Source organism: Panthera onca, chromosome A3, assembly GCF_046562875.1.
Source record: "Panthera onca isolate mPanOnc1 chromosome A3, mPanOnc1 haplotype 2, whole genome shotgun sequence".
Classification (NCBI taxonomy): Eukaryota; Metazoa; Chordata; class Mammalia; order Carnivora; family Felidae; genus Panthera; species Panthera onca.
Window position 1 is genome coordinate 54,181,466 of NC_138341.1, and position 12,745 is coordinate 54,194,210.

The 12,745-nt window shown below is 40.3% G+C and overlaps 2 protein-coding genes and 1 long non-coding RNA gene across 7 annotated transcripts in view; 2 read left to right on the forward strand and 1 right to left on the reverse strand.

Moving 5' to 3' along the window:
* LOC144615934 (uncharacterized) overlaps positions 1-7,028 on the forward strand; it is a 252,075-nt gene extending 245,047 nt beyond the window's left edge. The window contains exon 3 of the long non-coding RNA XR_014137415.1: positions 6,569-7,028. This is a non-coding gene — a long non-coding RNA (uncharacterized LOC144615934). The remainder of the gene's footprint in view (positions 1-6,568) is intronic.
* The window catches only part of ANTXR1 (ANTXR cell adhesion molecule 1), a 218,941-nt gene that overhangs the window by 202,681 nt on the left and 3,515 nt on the right, over positions 1-12,745 (reverse strand). The window lies entirely within an intron of this gene.
* The window catches only part of GKN2 (gastrokine 2), a 64,582-nt gene continuing 62,990 nt past the window's right edge, over positions 11,154-12,745 (forward strand). For both annotated transcript variants that reach the window (XM_060659443.2, XM_060659451.2), the window contains exon 1: positions 11,154-12,332. In XM_060659443.2, the coding sequence (XP_060515426.1) occupies positions 12,174-12,332 (159 nt within the window). In that variant the 5' untranslated portion in view covers positions 11,154-12,173. The remainder of the gene's footprint in view (positions 12,333-12,745) is intronic.

Below are 12,745 nucleotides of genomic sequence, written 5' to 3' on the forward strand. Positions count from 1 at the left end.
CACTTTGGTTCAAAATTTAGGGATTTCCATAACTCTTACTACTTAGTAGGTGGACCTGGGAGGAAGAAGAGGGTTTGGGGAGCTAAAAGTAAACTACATTTTGGTTTGTTGTTGTTGTTGTTGTTTTGTTTTGTTTGTATATGAATGTAGTGGAAGTAATTTTTTTTATATCCTGAGTAAAAAATTTCTATTTTTCACTTCCTCTTTTGAGAATCTATCCATTAAGTTTTACGTGTCTGTATAACCTCATATTAACTTCTCCGGGGCCAATTACCTCTGTTTCTTTTATGCTACATCTTTTTCTTGCTCTTTATTTCCAATATACTCTACATTTTGATGTCAATATTTTCTAGCAATTTTTCTCAGTAAGGGTATGTGGATGGCATACATTTTGAATTTTGAAAGTCTAGTTATGAAATTTAAATATCACATTTCACTCAGAACTCTATAATTACTGAGGGTTTTTTTTTTTTTTTGAGCATTTAATGTTGTAGGCCAAAAAGAAAAAAATCTAATATCAGTCTGAGTCTTGCTTTTTTTGTGTGTGTGGGGGGGAAATCTAATTTTTTTCTTTTTTGGAGGAATGTAGACATTTCTATTTAATCTTATATTTTAAGAATTTATCTATAAGGTTGTGTATGTTGTGGATCCTTTTAAAAATTAATTAGTTTGAGTATTTGGTAGGTCCTCTAAATGTTCTCTTTTCTCTTCCTAGAATTTTTATAGTAAATATATTGTGTATAGTTTATATAGATATATTTTTTATTGTGTATATATATGTGTGTGTGTGTGTGTGTGTGTGTGTGTGTGTGTGTGTGTGTTTATATATCCTGTTCCTAGCACCTATCTCCTGTCTCATCATTTTCAACTCTATATTCTTTCTGCTTGAGTTCTGGGAATAACTTCTTAAACTGTCTTCTGATGAACTGAATTTACTTTCTGCAATATGGTGGTCATTGTTTCCAATGGATTTGAATAGTCAGAAATAAACTTTCCAAAATCTTCTTATTTTCAGCATGTTCCTTTTTCCTGACAGGCTGCTCTTGTTTGTTGATGTATTATTATCTAAAATTTACTGATGATACTAACTGGACATATATTTGCTTAAATGGCTTCAATGGTCAGTGCCACTTCTTTTATATAATAACTATTATATTTAAAGTTTTCTTTAATCTTGATTCACTTTTTGGTAATTTCCTGAAAATTATCCCTACTCCCTTTTTTTTTTTTAGAAGAATCCATATGTATTTGAAAATGTTTTCCTATTTTCTTCACATGTGACATCTTTGCTGAATATAACATTGTAGGTCATAAATTTATCCATCAAAATTCTCCACCATTTAATGTGTCAGAACCTTTGTAGGTAACCCGTGTCTTTACCACTTGTAAAATTCTTCGTCTTTGAAATTAAAAAGGATCACAAGGACATACCTACGTACTCATCTTTTAATTAACTAACTTTTATTGCTTCTTGATAAGCCTATTCAATCTTCATTTTCAGGTTTTTCTTAAATCAGGAAAGTTCTATTCAATCTTTGAGTGTTTATTCTAGACTATTCTTTAGCAACTGAAATTATCCAGTATGTTGGATAATTGGATATCTATTTTCATCATTCAATATTTCTTACCTTCTCTCTTATCACTTTATCTAACCCATTTTTCTATTCAAATTTGGAGAATTTCTCAAACAAGGCTTCATCAATTCATTTCATTTTCTCCATTGTTGGTTTGGCTCTTTACTGCTTCTAAGGTGAGTTTACATTTTTCCCTATTATTTCATATTTTGTTAACTGCTCTAGGTTCCTTGTCTCCTTGTTTCATATTTTATCTATTTCACAGATTTCTTATTTTATTTAACATCATTTAATTTACAAAACATATGGTGCCAAAACTGTCCTCTTTTGCTTTGAAAATTCTTTGTGTATAAACATGTTCTTCTTTCACCTTGGGAATTTTGTTTAATCCCCTTTTAAAGTTGCTGAAATTTTATAGGCCCTATTGTCATCCTTGAATGTGGGAAGGTGTTGCTGGATCTGGTATTTGCTTCCGACATAGTTTCTTGTGGTGTTTTGTTTTTGTTTTTGTTTTGCCTCATTTCACACTCATAAACTTCTCTAAGAACTTAATCCGGAAGAAGGGAGTTGCTTTTGATGGCTAAAATAAGCTTAGGTTATTGTTCCATCACTTAGAGAAGAATAGGGAATGGAATAGACTCTTATCATTTGCCACAGATGAATTTCATCCTCACAAGGTTTGCATGTTTTTATTTGGACATGGTTACATCCATTCCAGCTTGTCATTGGTAGGGGTTTTTGGCCTGGTATTCACTTCAGGTTCATATTTTGTTGTACCAGACATCTTTCCTGGCCCTTACTGTATCCACAGAATCAAAGACAGAACTCTGCCATTTCCCTGGAGGTCCAGGATCTATGAAGGTCCAGGATCTATGGGGAGGACTCAGTGAAGCTGGACAGAACCAGCGTCATGAAGATGACTGGGGCTCATGGGATCTCTCTTTTGTGGCTTAATTGCCCCTTCCTTATCCAGTGTAGTGGCTTCTGTACAATGCAGAAGGGCTCCAAGGAGATGGTTCTCATCACTCTTATGTCCCACTCTTTACTTCAAACTCACTTCTAGATTTGGGATTGTTTTTGTACCTTCTCCCAAATCTTACTCTCCCTGTTTTCTACAACTTGGCAACAGAGTTGAAAGCAGAGCCTGGCTAACATCCTTCAAACTCAGTCCATCTGTTTTGTTTCTAGTGGAATTTCTTACAAGTGTGCTGCATGTCAATGTCACTATCTTTAGTCTTTGGACCTGATGCAGGCCGCCCCCAGATGCCTCCTTAAGACTTTCTCTATTAGGGGATTGGGGCAGTTGTAGATGATAGTGGGGGAGGTGGTGAAGGAGAAGTTGTGTATGTTCATCTTTCTTTTCAGAAATCCTAAACAAACTTTCTTATCTCCTACTAAGACCATCAGCTCATTAAATTTTAGTTCCAGCATTTATGATACCCTGAAAGTGCACTTCCAAAAGTCGCCAATGCTTTATTTCTGCTAGAATATATGGCCTTTCTCAGTTCTCATCTTGCTGGATGTATTTATAATATGCATAAATACAACACACTCTATTTATTGTTTCAACAAATGGATTTTTGAATGCTACTAGGTCCTTTCGAACCTATAAAGATTAATAATTCCAACGCTTGATATTTATTAAGTACTTACTAAGCAGCAGGTATTGTGGTGAGCACTTTACCCACATTACCACTTAGTAATAGTAGCTAACACTTCATGAGAACTTTCTACATGCTCATAGGGTTCTGTTCTAGGCACAACCACCCCATGTGATAATATTATCTCCCTTTTTACAAATGAGGAAACAGAGTTCACAAAGAGGTTAAGTAGCTTGCTCAAGGACACACAACTAGTTAAATGGTAGAGTTGGAATCTGAACTCAGGTGGTCTGGCTCTAGAGTCCACACTCTTAGTCTAAACACTGTTCAGTCTCCTTTCTGGTGTTTAAACCTGGGCTTTTAACACCTATGCAACACTGCCTCCCCATGGAGGGGTCAGGAAATGCACAATTACAATTTATAATGCTAGTTATTAATAGTGAGAAGTGCTAGAAAATCTCCACAAATTCTTATGGGAATGTGGGAGTGGGTATCCCAGGAAAATTGGGGCTTAAAATTGGGGCACTTGGGGAGAACCAGGAGTGCTGTATTGGTTGACCATTTTAATGGAGTAAAGCATACAAGGAGCTTCACCAGTTTGGCCTTTAATCATCTCCCCTTTTGTTTCTTTGATATTGTCTTTTATGACAATTAACAATCAGGATGGCCATATACGTTAAAATCCAAACAGACATTTTCAAAAGTAAAATAAGAAACCATTAATAATTGTGCTGGGACAAGAAGCATAAGCCAGTAATGTCCTGGGCCGTGATTTATTGATTAGTGGTTAGATTATGGCTGTCCAATGGCATCTTGAATTTCCTTTTATTATTTTGACTGGTGTATAGGTACAGTTAGGATACTTCACTTTTTAAATTTGCTATGTGATTTCCATAAATTTGGTATTTGCATTACCTTGTATGTGAGAAATGATGTCAGAATGACTATGATTCTGATCATAATCCTTTGCCACCAAGATCTTGGGAAAGCTCTATTACAGGTGGTTCCTACAGGTATTTATTAACTGGAGCTGTACATGGTTGAGCATAAGGATTTGAGGCAAAGAAGATAAGGCCACTGAATGAGACCCCAGAGGACGAACACTAAGGGTTATTCCTTTCCATCTCTTGATAATCAACCATCCTGCTGCTTATCATGCAATGTGAGTTGTTATGGAGTTGAGACATTCTGAATAAGGAAGGGATTTTGAATGAAGATGTGATGTAGAGAGGTGATTGTTCTTTTTTTTTTTTTTTTTGTACTACAGGGAGCCCACAACTAGTGATAGGAGGGGGCCAAGTACTAATGATCATCTCATAAGGGTGAGAGGGCATCACCTATGTAAAGATGGGAGTGGTGATAAAGGGCATTAGCTAAAGGCAAGAAAGTGCATGAGTTAGTTCGGGGAACCACATGGTACAGTTTTGTTGGAAATTACAAGGGTGTAGGTTGTGGTAAGAGATGAAACTAGGGAAATAGTGGCCTGAGCAATAAGGCTCTTGAATACCTTGCTAAAGAGTTCACATTTTACTCTAAAAGAGTTCTGGGTAAGTGTTTAAAGGTCAAAGGATGGGTCAGATGATGTCAAGATTAGATGTGTGTTCTAAAAAGATTAATTTGGTGCCACTGTCAAGAATACGTGGGGTGGGGGAAGGGCGAAGAAAGCAGGTAAGGAGACCAATTTAGAGACTATTTCAGCGAACTGGTTGAGAAAAGGGAAAGGCCTGAGCTAAGGCACCGAGGAGGCAGAGAATGGGGTCATGTGGGATGATCACAGGACAGATGTCAGGGCAGGTGTTGTCCAGCCTTGCAGTATGAGAAAGATACTCCCAGATCTTTGGTGTAAGTGGCCGGGGTTTGTGGTGATGTCATTCACCAAGACTAGAAATAGAGGAAAAGATGATATAAAGGGGTAAACAGTGGATTATTCTTCCACTGGAATTCTCTCTCTCCTTGCCTCGGTGGTACAATTCTTCTCTGGTTCTCTTCTGACTGTTCTGGAAACTTCTTCTCAGTTAGTGGAGTTTCTTCTTTGGCACAGATATTCCTGTTGGCAACTCCTCTAAGGTTGGACCCTGGCCATCTCTGTCAATAAACTCCACCTCTTCTTGACATTTTAAAAATCCTGAGATTATCTTGGTATCATCTCGGTATTATTTATTATTCATATCCACATTTTCGACTACTACCCTTGGGCTAACAACACTCAAATCTTTATTCTCAGTCTCAGGGTATAAATCCAACTGCCTGCTCAGCATCTCCACCCAAATGCCCTACGTGTTCAGACTCAACACATCCACACCAAGCCTTCTTTCCTTCTGAAACCTCCTCCTTACTCTCTCAAGACTCTTTCCTCTTCCACATCCCATGTTCATCAGGTCCTGTTGCTACAAAAGAGCTCTCAATTTCATCTATTCTCTTCCTCATTCCTACTACAAGAATAGGTGGGATATAGATAGAAGCTTGCCACTTTTGTCTCTAGAAAACTTTAATCCCATAACCTATTGCTGACATTAAAAAATCCACTCTTCCTAGATTCTTTCCCTGTCACTCTCCCTGTCATGTTTACACCACAAGGGAGGTGGGTCACTTTGCTATCCTGTATGTTACCCCTTTGCGAGCAATGTCTTCTTCTTTACTTGGTTACCTGGCAAAATCCCGCTCAATGTTCAAGTTCCAGCTCCAAAGTTGCCTCCTCTATGAAGCCTCCTAGGCCTCTCACATCTCACCCAAAATTATTTTACCAACTCTGTTTCCCTAGCCCTTTGTCTCTTCTACCAAAATGTGAAATCTTTGAGAACCAGAGACCTCCAGAAGTTTAGCACGGTTTGAAAATTCTGCATTAAATTGGTGTATCCCTTCTCCTAGCCAGGTAGTCCTGCTTGGAATCTAGGGAGGTGTATTTTGTTAGAGACCCACATCCTCTTTTTCCAGGGGGTAATTACCACCAGCAGCAGCATCACCATCACCATTACCATCTGTCATTTGGGTACTCACATACCAAATGCTTCATTACAGGTTTTAATCTAATGTTATTCTATAACACTTCTGTGAGGCAGAAATTTAAGGCCTATTTTATTGATAAGAAGACTGAGGTTCAGAGAGGCTAAGTAATTTTCAACAAGGTCACAAAGCTTGGTGAAAAGGCTGAGCTGGTGTTTAAAGCCAGAGATGTCTGATTCCAAAGTTGGCTTTCTTAACGCTTATGCCTGAGCCTTGGTTCATTCTCCTGAGGCACTGGAGCCACATTTCATGTGTGACATCTCAATAGAAAGGGAACAAAGGACTGTACTGGCAAATACACGGCTTAGATATATATGCACACATGGTAGGGCCTGGTAACACTAAAGGGCAGTGCATAGTCTGATCTCTGCTCTTCCTTCTCCTCATCAGGTTGGACTTTTCTACCACTGCCTAAAATAAGAACTCTGCTTGGTGTCCAGTTCTGAGGTGCCTGCTCCCTCAGCGACATCTCACCATAGAGGAGAAAGGACATCATTATGGGGCAGCTTTCCTTGTCTTCCTGTTCACTCTTACCACTTATTATGGGAGGGAGACCCACATCAGAATCACCTGGGAATTTTTTCCAAAATATACATGCTTGCCTTGGCCTTCTCAGGTTCTGATCTGGCCCTTGGTTAAGAACTACTGGTTGAGGGGCCCCTGGGTGGCTCAGTCGGTTAAGCGTCTGACTTCAGCTCAGGTCATGATCTCACAGTTTGTGAGTTCGAGCCCCGTGTCAGGTTCTGTGCTGACACCTTGCTCAGAGCCTGGAGCCCGCTTCAGACTGTCTCCCTTTCTCTCTGCCCCTCCCCGCTCACACTCTGTCTCTCTCAAAAATAAATAAACATTAGGGGCGCCTGGGTGGCGCAGTCGGTTAAGCGTCCGACTTCAGCCAGGTCACGATCTCGCGGTCCGTGAGTTCGAGCCCCGCGTCAGGCTCTGGGCTGATGGCTCGGAGCCTGGAGCCTGTTTCCGATTCTGTGTCTCCCTCTCTCTCTGCCCCTCCCCCGTTCATGCTCTGTCTCTCTCTGTCCCAAAAATAAATAAAAACATTGGAAAAAAAAATTAAAAAAAAAATAAACATTAAAAAAAAAAAAGAACTACTGGTTGAACACATTCATTTCCAAGGTCTACAATTTCCACTTGTCCTTATCAATGAAACCTTCCCATTTCTTCCAGACAAAATGCTCGTCCTGCTCAGCTGCAGTCCAGGGATGCTAGGAATCAACATCATTGCCATGCCTTGCTCTACCTGACCGTCTTTCAGTCAGGGGTTCTCGACCTGGGCAGTACTATCTCATAAGAAGACATTCAGAAATAAATGTAGGAGCATTTATTTATTGGTTATCACAATGATCAATATGGCTACTGGCATTTACAAAGCAAGGATCAGTAATGTTAAGCATCCTACAGATCCCCACATTGAAAAAATGTCCTACTAACATTGTCAACAGCACCCTCACTGAGAAACACATTTGGTGTTTGATTTAAGCTTTGGATAAGTTTATTCAATACATAGGCATCCTGTGGGCTCAGCTGATGCAGTGTCCGGGGGCTGCTCTCCCTTGCCAGCCTCCCAAGTTCCCTCATATCCTATAAACTATGGAAAAAGAGATTCTTAGTTTTCAGATGTTCATGTAATACAAAGGTGGCAGGAAAGCTTGTCTAATCTCCATTTCTGCTTTCCATTTAATCTAATTTAACTCCTTACCCACTAAGATGTGGGAAATGGGGAAGGGGGGAAAAGAGCAGGAGCCATCACTGCCTCATGGGCAGATTGAACTATCATGTCTGACAGGAATCCCAGGTTGATGAATAAATACAAGATCTAGCTCAAAACCAACCGTTTCCCATCTGTCTTATGTATCTCTGCCCTCTCTCAGTGACTACTCCTTTCTTGCTTACTCAGGCCAAACCCGTGTATAATTATAGGTTTGCAGTAGAGGCTTTTAATGCCCACCCATATCTGGCTTTCCTCTCCTTTTAGACATGGGAAGATGACCTTTTTCACCCTCTTTCCATAGGCTGAGGCCAAGTAGCTAGTTCTGACCAATGTGTTGTGAGTGGAAGGATGTGTATCAGTTTCTGCTGGAGCATTTCATTGCCAGTGAGAGAGGGCTGGGCTGCACTTTCTTCTCTTGTAGCTCCAGCACTTTCTTCTCTTGTAGCTGTGATGGTGGAAGCTGGTGTTAAGATGACGTCTCCACCAGCTTGGCTCCCAGAACAACTACCCTGAGCAGAGAGCCCTTGCTGACTCTCATCCAACATGTGGAGTAGGCAGAGATTATAAACAAAAGTTTATACCTTTGTTGCTTTCAGTCACTGAGATTTTGGGAACTGTTTGTTATTACAGCATAACTTAACCTATCCTGATTGATTCAAGTTCATTTGCATGTTTAGATTTTTTTCAGCTTTGTGCGTAGATCGTGAGTCAGAGTGGCTTGGGTATGAGGCTGAGTTTCACCACTTAGAGTGACCTTGGCTAACCTTTCTAAACCTCAATTTTCTCATGTGTCAAATGGTGATCATGACTGTACTAACCTTACGTGGTTGTAAAAACTAAATGGAGTAATACAAGAAAAGCACTTACCACAGTGTCTGGCAGGTAGCAAGGGCTCAGTAAATGTTACTTACTATTTTTTTTATTGTTGATCTAAAATTGACTTTACTTGCCCCCTGCCCCAAATCCTCAGGAGCCTTTAGCTTTGGCTGCCTAGAATCCTTCTAATATCCTTCTGCCTAAAAAGCAAATAGTCTGGAACTGCTTCCTGCTTCTTTTCCATTCCTTGCAGCTCCCAGAACGGGACATGCTTGCAATAGACACTGTGTTACCTATATCTTTAATTGAGTACACACTTGTGATTGGAACTGAGAAAGTATTTATGCCAAATGAATGAAAGAATCAGCCAAAATGAAGAAACCTGATTACTTTTTTCAGTATGAAACTGGCATGTCTGGGAAACATGTCAGGAGATGTCCAAATACTTATTTTGTCTTTTGTTGCTGAGTGATCGCTGGGAAAGGCAAAATCCAGTCTCTTGGCCACAAATCAAAAATAGACATACATTCCAAATTAGCAGAGAGAAAATCCCATTTGCATTTATGTGACAGCCAAACCTTGCTAAGGGATGCCAGAGTTTGTCTCTGGACCTCTGGGAGTCCTTTAGCACTTGAAGATAATTACAGGTTATCTTAGGACAGGCGCCTTCCTCCAACACTCTTGGATTCTATTCTCAACTTGACACTGGGTTTTACCAGATCTCCATAGCTAAGGAAGCTAGAAGCAATTACTTGGCTAATCCATACAGAAATACAAAACAAAACACCTATGCCTTATTTATTTTTATTTTTGACCCATATGCCAATCTCCAATTTGTAGGCAGTTCTACCAACTATTAACTAGTCTAATACATCCTTTTCAAACCTGGAGCCTAACTGGAGAAACATTTAAAACCAACCATAAAGTCCATTTCAATACAAAAAGGAAAGAAAGAAAGAAAGAAAGAAAGAAAGAAAGAAAGAAAGAAACTAAGAAAGAAAGAGTTGGGAAGGAAGGGAGGGAGGGAGGGAGGGAGGAGGAAGGAGGGAAAAAAGGAGAAAAAGGAAGGGAAGAAAGAGAAGAGAAAGGGAGAGATTGATTGATTCCTGGCCCCTGAGGAAATTTTGTTTTTCTTTAAATGAGGCCTCTCATAACTATTATTGTAGCATTTTCAAGATATCTTATAATGGACTTTTTGTTTTCCTTATTCAGAGCTAATTTTGCATTTTTATTACTCAAAGCCCTCTTTCAAGGTATTCCTGAAAACAAGCTACATCTGAAAACATTCAACACGTCTACAAGAGTTGAATTTCCTTTTTCCATCAGATTCAATCTGAACAAATTAACAATTTATTGGACCGTTAACTGCATCCTAATCAGATATCCTGAATGCACCTTAGAGTCCTATCCATCAGCTCTCATCTCTGTGGGCTGCAGGGGGCTGGAGTCCTTGAAACTTTCAATCAACTATAGCTGATTTAGCAAAGCAGTAGTTCCTCAATTAAGTAATGTTGGTTGCCTTATGTACCATCATTTACTGAAACTCTGATGCAGGGATTTTTCATTCCTGGAACCCACCCAGTTCCTCTAGTTGGACTGCCATGTGCTTCTCATTATAACCCAAGTACACAGGGCAGCGATGAGTGGAGAAAGCGGGGCTCGGAGTCAGGATCAGACATCAGCCCAGCTCTGTCATGAGCTAATCCTAGGTCCTCGGGCAGGTCACTTAATCCAGTGGGTTGAACAAAGGTTTAACGGTTTGCTCATCAGTAAACTAAGGACACTAGTGCTTGCCTTAGCTACCAAGAAAAGTTGTCTTTGGGGCACTTCTGAGAATGTGTAAGTATCAGGAGACTTCAGTTTTGACTCTAAAGATTTCTTTTGTAAGTTGGTAGTTGGGAACCCAGAAGTATTTTCTCAGGAAAACAATACCATACCCGGTGGTGAAGTTCCCAGTCTAATGCTACAAGAATCTATTTAACGGCCAAGTCCCTGGAGTATAACACATGGTAATGGTCCTACAGATCATCACCACTATGGGATCATCCAATTGTGGTGCTGAGGGTAGAACTCTGGGTGAGTGGCAATGGGGTCTCCTTGTATGGGGGAGAAGAGAAAGAGAAAATTCCTTCCTACCAAACAGGAAGGAAATAGCAGAGGGCTCTAGTGGTAAAAGAAGACATGCTGAGCCTGTGGAGAGCCTTTACAAATGTAAGGATATATTATTGGCTGTGGTTTTGGAAAGTCCTATCAATAAAGTTATTTGGTGCTTACTGTCCCCTCCAGCCCCCTGTCTCCTCCACGCCTCCTGCTATTGACATCATCCTATATTTGAAGTCCTTTTTTTTATTTAAAAAAATGTGGTTTTTTTTTTTTTTTTTTGAGAGACAGTGAGAGAGAGAGAGAGAGAGAGAGAGAGAGAGTGCATGTGTGGGGGGAGGGGCAGAGAGAGAGAGACATAGAATCAGAAGCAGGATCCAGGCTCTGAGCTGACAGCACAGAGCCCGACATGGGGGTCAAACTCATGAACTGTGAGATCGTGACCTGAGCTGGTAAGATGTTTAACAGATTGAGCCACCCAGTTGCCCCTATTTGAAGTCTTTAGGGCACTCATGAATATAGCCAGCACTTTCCCAAGACTCATGATGGAAAATCCACTTTTTCCATTTAAGTAACTAACCATTCCCTATAAAACTGACCAATGTATGATACATAAATGTATAGTATCATAGCAGGGGAGCCCTGGGAGAGAGGAGAGGCACATTTATGTCCATGGACCACTCAACAGGATGCATGAATCTTAGAGGACCCCTGGAAAAGTGAAAGGAAGCTAGCTTCTCCTTGTTTTTCTCTGCATAAAGCCTTCCAAATCTGACTCCTCAAATCCCTGATTGAATTCCCAGCAATCTACTTTTCCTGACTGTAACCAGAAAAGCATGTTTAAATGAAGATGAAATTCCATCAGTATAAAGCCTTGTGAAGCCCAGTCCACCAGCCCCATCGCCAAAGCCGCTAATAATGCCCTATTGTGTTACTGTGGTAGTCTAGGTTATCATTATGAAGTCTTGCTCCTGGTTGGGAAAACACGACGTTCCATTAAATGTATAATCTGGGTTCTCTCCAGGCCAGAGATGCATCCTGCTTAAAGGTGGAATGGGCTGAGTTTTAATGTCATGGAAAAAAAGAGGACCATTCACCAGGGAAAAGGGAGTCGAGGGGTGGGGAGAAGAAAGGTGAATTCAGTGCCCTGGGATTCCTTAGTTTCAGCCTGTAGACAGTGTCTAGCCAGCCAAAGTATCTCAGATGCCCAAGGAAAAAGTGAGTCAGCATTCTTTTCCCTTCCGCTCTGCTGTGGTTGGGTGCTGGACAGCACTGTTCTTTCTAGGACAGAAGACCATGTCTTAGAGACCACCAGGGGCCTCTTGCAATCACTGCCTTTGGGCTCATCCCCCACCTATGTTCAACAATCGGATCAATTGGCCTGGGTCAAGAGCACAAGCTGAAGTGTGCACACCATCAAGTGCTAGCAATTTTTTCATTCAGCACAAAAATACCCTCTCTTTTCAAGCCACTGGACAACTAAAAGAAGTCAGAGGAGTCCACCTCAATATAAAGGTAGGTGCCTCCAAAGGGGCCCCCATCATTTCTTTCATAGAGCATTTCTGGGTCCCCAATGCACTGCAGAGCATCCTATGATGCATTTAGAAATTTTCCCCAGGTTTAAATACAAAAGAAGCAGCAGCCTCTATAATTATCATACGCTTGGGGCTCAGCACGCTGGTTAGAGACCTCCTCACACTTGAAATATTTTTTTTAAGTCAAAGTAACTTATTTTTGTTGGATATAGAAGTAACATATGCCCATTGTAGAAAATTTTGAGAGTTCAGAAAAACACAAGAAAAGAATTCAAAAATCTTATCCTCCAGACAGGAATACTCTTACATATTAGGTAAATCAAGAAATACACATGTGTGTGTTTACCTTTTTTTTTTTTTTTACAAAGATAGAATCTTAATGTACATAATATT